Genomic DNA, 12707 nt, shown 5'->3' on the forward strand with positions numbered 1-12707 from the left:
TGCCCATTTTGAAGCCAAATCTGCACCTGTCCCAGAATATGTAATACTGTAAAACTTACACCATCCATTCTCTGGGTAAATATGTACTCACGTTTGGTTTTGCTTTGTGGTAGCCTGCAACTGCAGTTATTGGTCCAGGTTTTTATTAGGTCTAATAAATAGTTACAGAATTTAGAACATGAATAATGAAACAGGACACGGAGAACTGCGTGACAAAGTTGCATAGCTGCAGTTTAAAACAACAATAAAATACTGCTGAATTTTATTTAAGATGTTTACCAGCTAAAGGAAAGTATTGTTTTTCTAGAAATCCAGAAATATAAAAGAGATGGCACATTCCGTAATCCATCTACTGGACGGCTATGAAGTAGTACTTTAATATGCAGTATACTGTAGAACAACAGACATTTGTGTTTGTAAATGACTCAAATAATGAACCACCTATGGCAGGAATTCCCAACCTCGGTCCTCAAGGCACATCAACAGTCCAAGTTTCAGTGATATCCCTGCTTGAGCACAGGTGGCTTCATTATTGCCTCATATTTTGCTTTACCATCTTTGCTGAAGCCTGATATCACTAAAATCTGTTCTAAGTGTATCTTAGTGTACCTTGAGGGCCGAGGTTAGGGATGTTTTGCTTATGGAACCAATGTCACTGAAATTTAATTGGTACGTTTTGGTTATAAGAACTCCAATATAAAAAAATAATAATTATTATTGCAGCTTAAATCCTAGCAATAAAATCTGTAGGCTGAGTTTGGGCATTGGGACAGTACAAGAACCAGATAGATAAGATAGATAAGGTCATTAGGCTTCCCATTCACAAAGAGTGAATGTGTTTAGATAGATCGATCGATCTCTGGAATACCTCGAGCAATTTACACCAAACTTGTGACATGTAAAAACAAATAATCAAAATAACTTATATTAGTGTTAATCCCATAGATTTCATTGATGCTGAGAAGAATAATGACACTCCCAATGTCGTTTATGTCCAAGCTCAGCCCCTATGGGCTCTCTGCACAAGTTACATCTGCCCACCTGGAGTGCACATGGTTTTGTCCATTTGAGAAGGAAATTGCCTTTGTGAGGGGAACCAGAATAAGGGCCAATGTCTGTTAGCAGCACAGCTTATATATACATTGCATATTGCATAAATATCGGTCTGTGCACCGTGGCTGCAATATGGTGGGCAAATTTAAATGTTTTGCCAGACTCTGAGTGGTCGATATGTAAATGTGGTACTTATATGTTAGTTGGGCGCCCACTAAGCTATTTGCTTAGTTTTCGGCGTCTCCTCGCGGGGCATGCTACGCTCGCCACGCTTCGGGCTCGGTGGCTCGCTGCACTCGCGACACTATATAAAATCAACTCCATGCCGACATGGATAGTGGGGGTATGAGCGTACTAACTATAGTGGGCGCCCAACTAACATATAAGTACGTAAATGTATATGCTTTGCTGGGTTTTCCGCTCAGTATTTGCGACGGTGGGAACGCAGATGAAACTACAAGGTACAGTATGTGTACCCAGACTTATTTAATTGCCACAGTAATATAATAAAGTTTAAATAAGTATGTTGAGTTAATCCACAGTATTATCATAATTTACATAATTTAATAAATAATTGACAAAGTGTGACCTTTAAGGTGCCCATACACTAGTAAGATTTATCTTCAGATCTGCCTGGTTGTAACAAAAACATGGTTATGGATGAGTGACAGTTTGTCAATTTTCCAGCATTTCCAAGCAAATGTTCAACTGTCATTTGCTCTCATCCAGAACCATGTTTTTGTTCCAACCAGCCAGATCTGAAGATAAATCTGCATGTGTATGGCCACCTTTAAAGTGTTCTCTATTCTTATCAGATTGTTACTCAAACTATTACATAAGAAAACAAATAAAAAGTTAACAGAAAAAAGTAAAGACGTCAAAATAAAACAGCACAGCATACATTTTCATAGAAATAATTTTCTAAGTAATTTTAGCTAACTTAAATGAGTTGGTGTCGTATAATTTCACATGTTGTCTGTACATGTATATAATAATATAAACATGCATATAAATTTTCTCTGCAAAAAATTAAATCCCCATCTACGTGTGTGTGTGCTTAGAAGTTATAAATAGACGCTGTTTCTCTGTTGTTCTATACTATACGTTTCTTTTTTTTATGCTTTTGTCTTTTGCCATAGGATCATATTATGAAAGCAGCAGAGAAAGTATTGATTAAGCAGAAACACTATCACAGGGGGGGCATTAAGGTCAACTCATAAATGTTCACTTTCACTCATATTGGTAACAAATATAAAGCCCTGATCCCACACGTCAGAAACTGGTTATTGACAGAATAAAAAACAGATCAAGATCTTTGAGGGAGGAAAAACTAAACCGTAGGAGACCTCTGTTTCATGTGCTGAAATAGCAATAGTTTACTGATTGACAGCAATTTTACTAGAGAAAAACAATGATTCGAAGACGCCCAGGTAGGAAAACCCCAGTGGCCATCACAGCTGCTTATCCATGCACTGTGGTAAACCAGAGATGATGTATGTGAAAGGCATGCGCTGAAAAGACGTAAAGACCTTAATCAAAAAATCTTCATTGATTAGTTTAAAAACTTCAAACACCTGGCACATATTTTAAGACAAACATTTTATTTACAGTAGATGAAAATATTAAACTCTTCCTTGTGAATGCACCAATCATCTTCCTCTTAATATTTTCGCCTTCTTCGTAAGATTGCTACTGTAAATGCATTGATTATCAGCAATATAAATAATGGCTGGTCTGAGGAAAATAACAAACATAGAATTTTATAGAAAAAAGATGGGGGTTTCAAGGTGCGCTAAACCCTATACTATTGAATGACATTCGGTCACAGTAAAAAATGTCTTTAATAAAACTGCCCACAGGGCATAGCAGTATACAATGAAGGTTATAGTAGTACAATTTCAGTGAATTGATAACAACAAGTATCCTCTTATACAATATACATTATAATGTAGGCGGATATTGCAGTTTTCCCATTAACCAACGCGTTTCGTCTTAGATAAGACTTCATCAGGGGCACGGTACAACAATTGAACAAGTTAATCACGCTGTGGAACATAACATATGTATAAAAAACAATATACATGATTTATTAAATACAATAAAAAATGAGAAAAGGATTAGGATGAAAACAGAAGATGAGCAGGTGTGAAGAGAAGACGAGGAATGGTTATGATTATCCATTCTATTAAAAGGTCACATACCGATCATAGAGTTAAACTGGGGTTCTTCAAAGTGATGGAATGAACCCAAAAATGTGGGATAGAATTTTATATATAAAAAAATATTTTCAAGGGCATTTACTGCAATCTTAAAAATGTGTCTAAATGCAGGACAAAGATGTTATCTGACTAAAGTGTTTAATGTTGATCTCAGTAGGGCCGGTTTAACAAAAGAGTACTCCATCCGAGCCCCCTTGGATGTTTAGTCGCAGCGCTGTAGAGTCTGAGCACTAGGGGTTCAGACTCTAATACGCATGTGCCGATAGTGATTTATCTACGCAATATCTGCAAAACTCCAGGAAAATGGATGCCACGCCATTTTCCCTGTAACAATTTGTGCCGCCAATGGTGGACTCGGGAAAGGTGAGCATTTAAGAAATGGGAGAAGTGGTTGTAGTGTGGGCCTCTGGACTGCAGGGGCCCTTGTGCGCTGCACACTCTGTAAACATTACAAGTACGCCATTGGATCCCTGCTGTATTCAGCAGTAAGGCCATTCTGTTATCTACCATGCTTTCTTAAATCCAAATTAAACCCACACAATGAGACCATGCACAGTATGAGTCAATAGAATATGACAAGATACCCTATAGATTGTAAGCTTGCAGCAGGGCCCTCCTACCTCCAAGTCTGTCTGTTGTTACCCAGTTTGTCTTATCACTGTCTACTATTGTAAAGCGCAACGGAATCTGCTGCGCTATATAAGAAACTGTCACCGTGTAGCAAATCGCCATCTTTTCATAATGAAGTGGAATGTGAACTTTTAAACTAAACTTTTAAAGTTTTTTCTTTACATTTGGTGTAAAAAAATCAGGAATTTTATTATGTGAAGGGGCATGCTATTTTTATTCATGTGGATATATATTTAAGCGAGCCCCTGCGGCATTGAATACTGGGACAGGGAGGGCTGGCAGCGAAGGCTCCAGCCCTCCGGAACGTGGCGACAGTGCAGCGAATCCTAAACAGGATTCGCTGCACGCCGCGATTATGTTCATTGAATATTGCCCTTTGACTTGGTACGTGGGACAGATATGCTCAATATATTTCTTTATTCACTCTGAAGTATTACATTATTTTGTAGCTAAGGTTTCTCCTTTCCATTTCTACCTTCTAATCTTCTCTTAAAAAGAGCAATAGGAGACTTTCTCCATAACCTTTCTAAGAGATGCCTGAAAATCACTTTTATCCATTTCAGTTTAACAAGTCAGAGGGCATTTGTCTATTCGTTACGTCCTTTAAAACAAAGACCTCCAAATAACATCAGTGGAACAAGACATTTCAAACTTTGTGAAAAAAAATATTTAGATGTTACAGAATAACGGGGTGATTCTGGTTGGCTCACTAAGCAGCGAAAATTCACTACTTAGCAAGCCATCTAGGGTCCGGACATCCCCGCTGCACTGTGAATGGATGTTTTCATCAACATCTGTTCGCAGGGTAGCGTACCGGGGCAAAATCCTTGGATGGTTGCCGACCATCGAATTATTGTTTTCCTGCTCGCAAATCTAAGTCAATCACGGCTGACTTAGACTGTCCAGGTCCGAGAACGGGGCGGGCGGCTGACGTCCTGTGAATGTCAACCGCCTACCCTGGAAGGCAGGTGCCCACCTGCTTTCGCATATGGACTCCCAGTGTTTTCCTGGGCTCACCCAGCATTTTGTAGGTAAAATCACGCTAATGTGATTAATTTACAGCTACTGTGCATGTGCAGACGTCCACTGGGTAAGGATCCTTTGGAAAAAAATGCAGATTACGCAGAGATTATAATGATCATTAAAAATGGCATTAAGCCCCGTACAAACTAGGTGACAGCTCTGCTGTCAATATCATTAACAATAATGGCTGTAAGCCCGACTGAACTATATTGACACACTGACCAATATCGGTAAAAGATATTGCAGTAATGTCACCCTTGCCCCCTGAGAGCAAACCTTGTTGATGTAGTCATTATTGAGCATACTGCACAGACGAATTGGAGGGGGAGGGGGGGTCAGTGACAGAGCGCTCATCATTATCGATATTGAGCATACACACTAGATTTTTTTTAAACAATATCGTTTAGAAGGGCCCTTTTTAGTGATATATTTTAGAAAATTGTCTAGTGTGTACGGGGCCAAGCTTATTATATTTTATATATTTTGTGGGACCTGCTTTTGAAAAGTAAAACTAAGGCATAGCTATTACAGTAACTGGGGCAGGCTCCACATCTTGTATCCAGGTGATACTAATTGGTGTATTTACTAATGGTTGATTCTCATAACATTTTTATTTACTGCAGATTGATTATAAGTGATATTAGGGCATGATTCAGACCTGTACACGCAGCCTAGCGAACAGGAAATCGCTACCCCGCCAAATTCCCCCCCCCCCCCCCCCCGCTACCTGAATACTCCCGGTAGCTTGCGAGGGGATGTGTACGCTAACATGACCCCTCACATGCAGTTGTGTGGGCGAAAAATCATTTGATGTCGCTCACCATCAAATTATTTTTCTGCTTTTCACTAATAAAAGGTGCCCACCCCAAGCAGGCACTGCCACGCCTACATAACACACTGGGTGTTCTGCTGCTACCGCCCATACCTGCCCCCTTCCCTCCCTGCCTCAAGTGAACGGCCTGGTGAGTGTTCGCTCCCGGGGTTTGCGAGCGCAAACCCTGAACATCAGGGACATGGACTAATTCGGACCCAAAAAAACTAGACAGAATTAGCCCCTTAATCATTGTTGTGTTACTTGAGCATGATTTTATTTATCTTTTTCATTTTTAACCACTTTCAGGTCCAAGATCTAGTCAGGCTCAACAGTCCTAGCACTAGTAACAGATCCAATGGTGAGCCACTTTAAAATAAGAACATTAACATCCCAATGTGCTCATCCTGTGCTCATCCCAATCTTAACTAAAATCTGTAACCTCTCTCTCTCTCTACTGGTGTCTTTCCTTCATTGTTCAAATACGCAGTTATTACTCTGATTCTGAAAAAACAGAATTCTGACCCAAGCTCTCTCTCAAACTACTGTCCCATCTCTCAACTTCCATGCACCTCCAAGCGACTTGAAAGACTTGCCTACACTCGCCTCACACACTTTCTTACTGGACCCACTTCAGTCAGGCTTTCATGCCCAACCCTCCACTACACAGACAGCACTGACTAAAGTTGTGAATGATCTGGTCACTGCTAAGTCTAAAGGCCACTATTCACTACTAATTCTTCTAGATCTCTCTGCTGATTTTGACACTGTTGACCGCACACTTCTTATACAAACAATACAATCCCTAGGTCTTAAAGACACAGCCCTCTCTTGGTTCTCATCCTACCTATCTAACTGCTCCTTTAGTGTTTGTTTCTCTGATTCTTCCTCCTTTTTGCTACCTCTTTCAGTTGGAGTACCTCAGGGTTCAGTTTTGGGTCCTCTGCTTTTCTCAATCTATTCCTCATCTCTTGGAAAACTAATCAGCTCTTTTGGATTTCAGTAACATCTGTATGCGGATGATACTCAGCTCTACCTATCCTCCCCGGACCTGTGCCCCCATCTGTATTGAGCCGTGTCTCTGAATGCCTTTCTGCTGTTTCATCCTGGATGTCATCTCGTCACCTCAAACTTTCAAAATATTTCAAAAACAGAATTAATTATATTTCCGTTAATAAATAGTAGTTACCAACCTGATATCTCTATTGCTGTTGAGAATATGACAATCACTCCTACCTCTCAAGCTTGTTGCCTAGGTGTTATCCTTGACTCTGAACTTTCCTTTGTACCCCACATTCAATCTGTCTCAAAATCATGCCACATGCACCTAAAAACATATTCAAAATTCGCCCTTACCTTACACAAGACACTGCAAAAACTGTAATCCATGCTCTCATCATCTCACGCATTGATTATTGCAATAGTCTCCCTATAGACCTTCCCCAATACAGACTCTCACCACTACAGTTCATCATGAATGCAGCTGCGAGGCTAATCTTCCTAGCTAGACGTTCATCGTCTGCAAAGCTACTCTGTCAGTCACTTCATTGGTTACCTGTATTCTACCGTATTCAATACAAAATTATTTTACTTACACACAAAGCCATAAACCAAACTACACCAACATACATATCTTCTCTTATCTCAAAATATCTTCCAACACGACCTCTATGCTCCTCCCAAGATCTGCGTCTCTCATCCACACTCATTACTCGCTCCCATTCCCGACTGTAGCACTTTCTTCGGGATACACCCAGTCTGTGGAATGCCCTCCCAAGCACAATAAGACTCTCCTCCCGTCTCCAAACCTATAAGTGTTCCCTGGAAACTCATCTCTTCAGGCAAGCTTATCAAATTCCAGAACCAGTCACAGAACCTTGCATTCTGGTGGAATAGATGCAATAAAGAATACAGTATCTATCCTTATGTATCAATGCCTTTTTCCCTATAGATTGTAAGCTTGTGAGCAGGGCCCTCCTACCTTTTGACTGTCTGTAAGTACCCTGTTTGTTGTATTACTGTCCCCTTTTGTAAAGCGCAATGGAATATGCTGCGCTATATAAGAAACTGTTAATAAATAAATCAAAATAAATTAACATCGTTCAAAATTCAATGTAGACTAATTTTTTAATATAAACATTTAAACCAGACTGTTTGAATTGCAAAAAAAAAAAAAAATTATGAAAATCAACTTTTAGTAAATATATCTTTTTTTCAGAGTTAGTAAAGACTTCTAATTAACCATTAGCTTGGTAGTCAGATGAAATGATGAAGAGATACACACACTAAAATCAGGTATATTCTAAAAAAATGTATCTAGAGATACACAATGGCAGCATTATTTATTATTGCTAGTTAAAAGCATTCTGCATTCTGTGTTTGCACCATAAACTACCATAAACGGCAGAGGAGCAAACTTGTTCTTTTCGGGAAAATACTATATTCAGGTTCATCAAAATTCCTTTTTGATGGCGATACGGTTCTAAGTTTGAAAAGTAATTGCATAAGTAACTATTCAGCAAGTTTTGCATCAAATTGCATTTTTAACAAGAATGGAATGTTGTGCTCAGCATTTATGTTAAACAACAATTATTTTGTATACTGTTATTTTCTGTCACTTAAAAGCACACCTATAGTCAATTACACCTGCTTACTAGAAGTGAGGCGGTGCGATTGGAACGCAGGTGTCATTTTATGGACTTATGCATCAGTAAATATTTTCTTATTTTCCTAGTGACAAAATGTTTCCTGCCTTCGGTTTTGGTGCCAGAATACCCCCCGAATATAAGGTAAGTTGGAGTGTGAGAATTACAGCCAATAGGCTTTCCTGATTATCTACAGTATGACAAACAGACACATATAGACCTGGTCGAAGATTTTTTTTAAATTCGCTCCATTGTTAACATCACCTGGCTATATCACCTCATGACATACAGTACAAGACACTGACAGTTACAATGCTGGATAAAATGTGTTGGGTCCTAATTGATGAAGTAGGGCACACTGTAGGCCTTATTCTGATTCATTCATCCAAAAACATTGGCTTTCTGTCATTCACCTTGTGATCGGGCTGCCATCAAAAAAGTAGCAGGATGTTTTCGCAGGATGGCCTTGCGCATGCGTAATATGGCCCGTATGCAAGCACAATCTGTCAGTAATCGTCCGACCTGCTGATTCTCAATCATGCGATCAGGACTGAATTAGGCCCAATGTGTTGGAAATGCACCCATTATAGAAACGCTTATGGCCATGCGCTCCACATAGCCAAACCGAGTAGAGAAAACTGGTATACTTGGCCTGAACCACATGTGGTTTCAGATTGCAGCCATCATCACCACAACATACTGAATGTGTTTTGTATATAATAGCTGTATTTGATGTACGGACGTGCCCAGCTGCTGCTTAGTAACGTTCCCATTAACCCCAGTACAGTCACACAGGAGTTAATTAGAAGCATTTAATGCATTTTCCATAAGCCTATTTATGCACTTTCTAACACGCATTTGCTTTTCTTTTTGTCAATTTGGAATCTGCCTGAAGCTTTCTGTTAACGCATCGGATTTCTTTAGGAACTGCATTAATGCATAATACTCTGTGCTGCAGGGAAGCTTACAGATCAATTATTTCTTATTCCAATGCTCTGTTAAAGCAAGGCTGTACACAAGGTTTGAGGCATACTTATAACCAGCTTTGTTTGTTAACAACTATGGTTGGAAAAACCAAACCAATCGGGCGCAATGAGTGACCTCACCTTTTATAGAAAAAAGGGGAGGAGAAACACGGATGGTATTTAAAGAGGGGAATTGCACACAACTTATTAGATTCTTAAATGGTATTGATACCAATATCAATGAATATAGAAGCGTAGTTGGCTTCTCCCAATTACAAATTGGATGGTTTGTAGGGGGACAAGTATAATAGAATCAGATATATGTGATCACTCACATATATCTAGAGAGCGCCACACCAATGGATGTAATCAATATAGATTTATTACTTTTAAAATTATTATAAATCTCTCAATAAAATGTACAATTTAATAAGTACTCACAAAAAAATATAAAAACACAATGGAATAACAATAGATTTGCATACACTCCTGATAAAGTCAATTTAAGGACTGTGTTTAAACAGTAGTATGTCCTTTGATTATCCCTTGATAGGGACTTAGAGCTTTTTAGACAATGATAGTTTCATTAAGGGTGATAGAACAGACCTCAATTTCTTTTTCTATAGCCGATGGAATGAATTGATGGCAATCTCTATTCTGTGTGATTAACAGACAGCTCAAGCTCCCCTGTCAGCGGTCGCCGCCTGTTGACGATCCGCTGATGTGATGTTTGTACAGGGGGTGAGCCGTCCGTCTCCAGCAAGCTGTACAGATTAGCTGTATGCCGGGAATCACAATTAGTGACACGGTGCGGGACTCACCCAGGTTGGTGGAATTACCAGTCGGACGACGGCTGTTGGTATATGCTGGAAACACTGGGGAGATCACCGCAGGAAGGCAGAAGGAAAAGCGGCTTGAAGATTGTGGAGGCAGGTGGTTGTATCTATCACTCAGTAGTAGCTGTAGGAGGTGTATAGCAATCCTTTACGCGTTTCTCCGCTATAGCAGGGCAGCGGTTTCTTCAGAAGATCTGCCTTCTGAAGAAACCGCTGCCCTGCTATAGCGGAGAAACGCGTAAAGGATTGCTATACACCTCCTACAGCTACTACTGAGTGATAGATACAACCACCTGCCTCCACAATCTTCAAGCCGCTTTTCCTTCTGCCTTCCTGCGGTGATCTCCCCAGTGTTTCCAGCATATACCAACAGCCGGCGTCCGACTGGTAATTCCACCAACCTGGGTGAGTCCCGCACCGTGTCACTAATTGTGATTCCCGGCATACAGCTAATCTGTACAGCTTGCTGGAGACGGACGGCTCGCCCCCTGTACAAACATCACATCAGCGGATCGTCAACAGGCGGCGACCGCTGACAGGGGAGCTTGAGCTGTCTGTTAATCACACAGAATAGAGATTGCCATCAATTCATTCCATCGGCTATAGAAAAAGAAATTGAGGTCTGTTCTATCACCCTTAATGAAACTATCATTGTCTAAAAAGCTCTAAGTCCCTATCAAGGGATAATCAAAGGACATACTACTGTTTAAACACAGTCCTTAAATTGACTTTATCAGGAGTGTATGCAAATCTATTGTTATTCCATTGTGTTTTTATATTTTTTTGTGAGTACTTATTAAATTGTACATTTTATTGAGAGATTTATAATAATTTTAAAAGTAATAAATCTATATTGATTACATCCATTGGTGTGGCGCTCTCTAGATATATGTGAGTGATCACATATATCTGATTCTATTATAGCTTTGTTTGTTACCAACTGTGTTTACTGTACAATCCCTTCTATACCTGGCACTTATAGAGGCAGTATTGCCATCGCTGAATGTAATGTTGTAGCAACTGGTGGGTGCCCAGTGCTGCCCCCAATCGAAATGGGGTTACCATGGAACCTTGTTTTATTCCTTCTTTTTCCTTGATAACTACATAATGCAGAGTAGTTTGTTCTGTATTAAAAGGCAATACATAATGGGCCGGATTCTGATTTGGTAATACAATAAAGGCCTCCATACAGCTTCCATCTAACACTAATCCTTAATTTTAAAAATTCATTATTTGCGCCCGGGATCGGGAAATTAAGGTTTTTAATAATTTAATATACACAATTCCCCACTTGGCTGATTGGGATATTGCGGAAATATGTGGCCGATTGTATGAGATCCTTAAGAAAGAGCTACTTGGGTACTCTTTACCTAGCACGGCGCCCACGATTTTGATCGTGGGCATCGCAGGTAAAAAAATCGCGGGCATCGCGGCCATTGAATGCACTAAAAATCGGGTGCGACGCGACCGACGCGATGCCCGCGATTTCCCATAGGGAACAATGTTAAATTTCTCAATTGACCCGATTTTACTGTTCAATGCCTCAATTGACACGATTTTTCCATAGGAATCAATGTTAAATGGCCCACAGAGGCCAAATAGCCACCCTGAAGTGTGAAATGGCCCCCACAATTGTTAACGCCACCCCACGATCAACGTGAACCCGAAGCGTGCCGAGCGCAGCGAGCCCGCGAGGGGCGGCGGTACGCGTCCTACGACCTTTTCATACCCCCACTATCCAAGTCGGCGTGGAGTTGAGAATAGAATAGTGTGGCGAGCGCAGCGAGCCACCGAGCCCGAAGCGTGGCAAGCGCAGCGAGCCCCGCAAGGGGACGCGGATACCTTCATAGGTAAACGCGTCCCTTCGCGGGCTTCACAGGTATCCTCGTCCCCTCGCGGGGCTCGCTGCGCTCGCCACGCTTCGGGCTCGGTGGCTCGCTGCGCTCACCACACTATTCTATTCTCAACTCCACGCCGACGTGGATAGTGGGGGTATGAAAAGGTCGTAGGACGCGTACCGCCGCCCCTCGCGGGCTCGCTGCGCTCGCCACGCTTCGGGTTCACGTTGATCGTGGGGTGGCGTTAACAATTGTGGGGGCCATTTCACACTTCAGGGTGGCTATTTGGCCTCTGTGGGCCATTTAACATTGATTCCTATGGAAAAATCGTGTCAATTGAGGCATTGAACAGAAAAATCGGGTCAATTGAGAAATTTAACATTGGTCCCTATGGGAAATCGCGGGCATCGCGTCGCACCCGATTTTTAAGTGCATTCAATGCCCGCGATGACCGCGATGGGCGCCGTGCTAGGTAAAGAGTACCGCTACTTGCTACTTGCTTTTTTCAGGTACTGTGTACCTGAAAAAACTATGCTGCAATGCAGGGGATGCAAATACATACATGCATGCATGGTAAATACTGGCTGCTTTTACATGCAGCCAATGTTTTCTTGGCAGCTGGGTACACCACACTCCCAGGTTTTTAGCAAATACTTGTTCAGAAAAATATTTTGGCCCATATGTTTC

The 12707-nt window shown here is 41.0% G+C and overlaps 1 protein-coding gene across 1 annotated transcript in view; it reads left to right on the forward strand.

Moving 5' to 3' along the window:
• CPNE4 (copine 4) overlaps nt 1–12707 on the forward strand; it is a 368148-nt gene that overhangs the window by 335376 nt on the left and 20065 nt on the right. The window contains exon 12 of the mRNA XM_083188599.1: nt 8471–8525. Within this exon, the coding sequence (XP_083044725.1) occupies nt 8471–8525 (55 nt within the window). The remainder of the gene's footprint in view (nt 1–8470; nt 8526–12707) is intronic.

This window comes from Crinia signifera, chromosome 5 (genome assembly GCF_055691185.1).
Source record: "Crinia signifera chromosome 5, ASM5569118v1, whole genome shotgun sequence".
Classification (NCBI taxonomy): domain Eukaryota; kingdom Metazoa; phylum Chordata; class Amphibia; order Anura; family Myobatrachidae; genus Crinia; species Crinia signifera.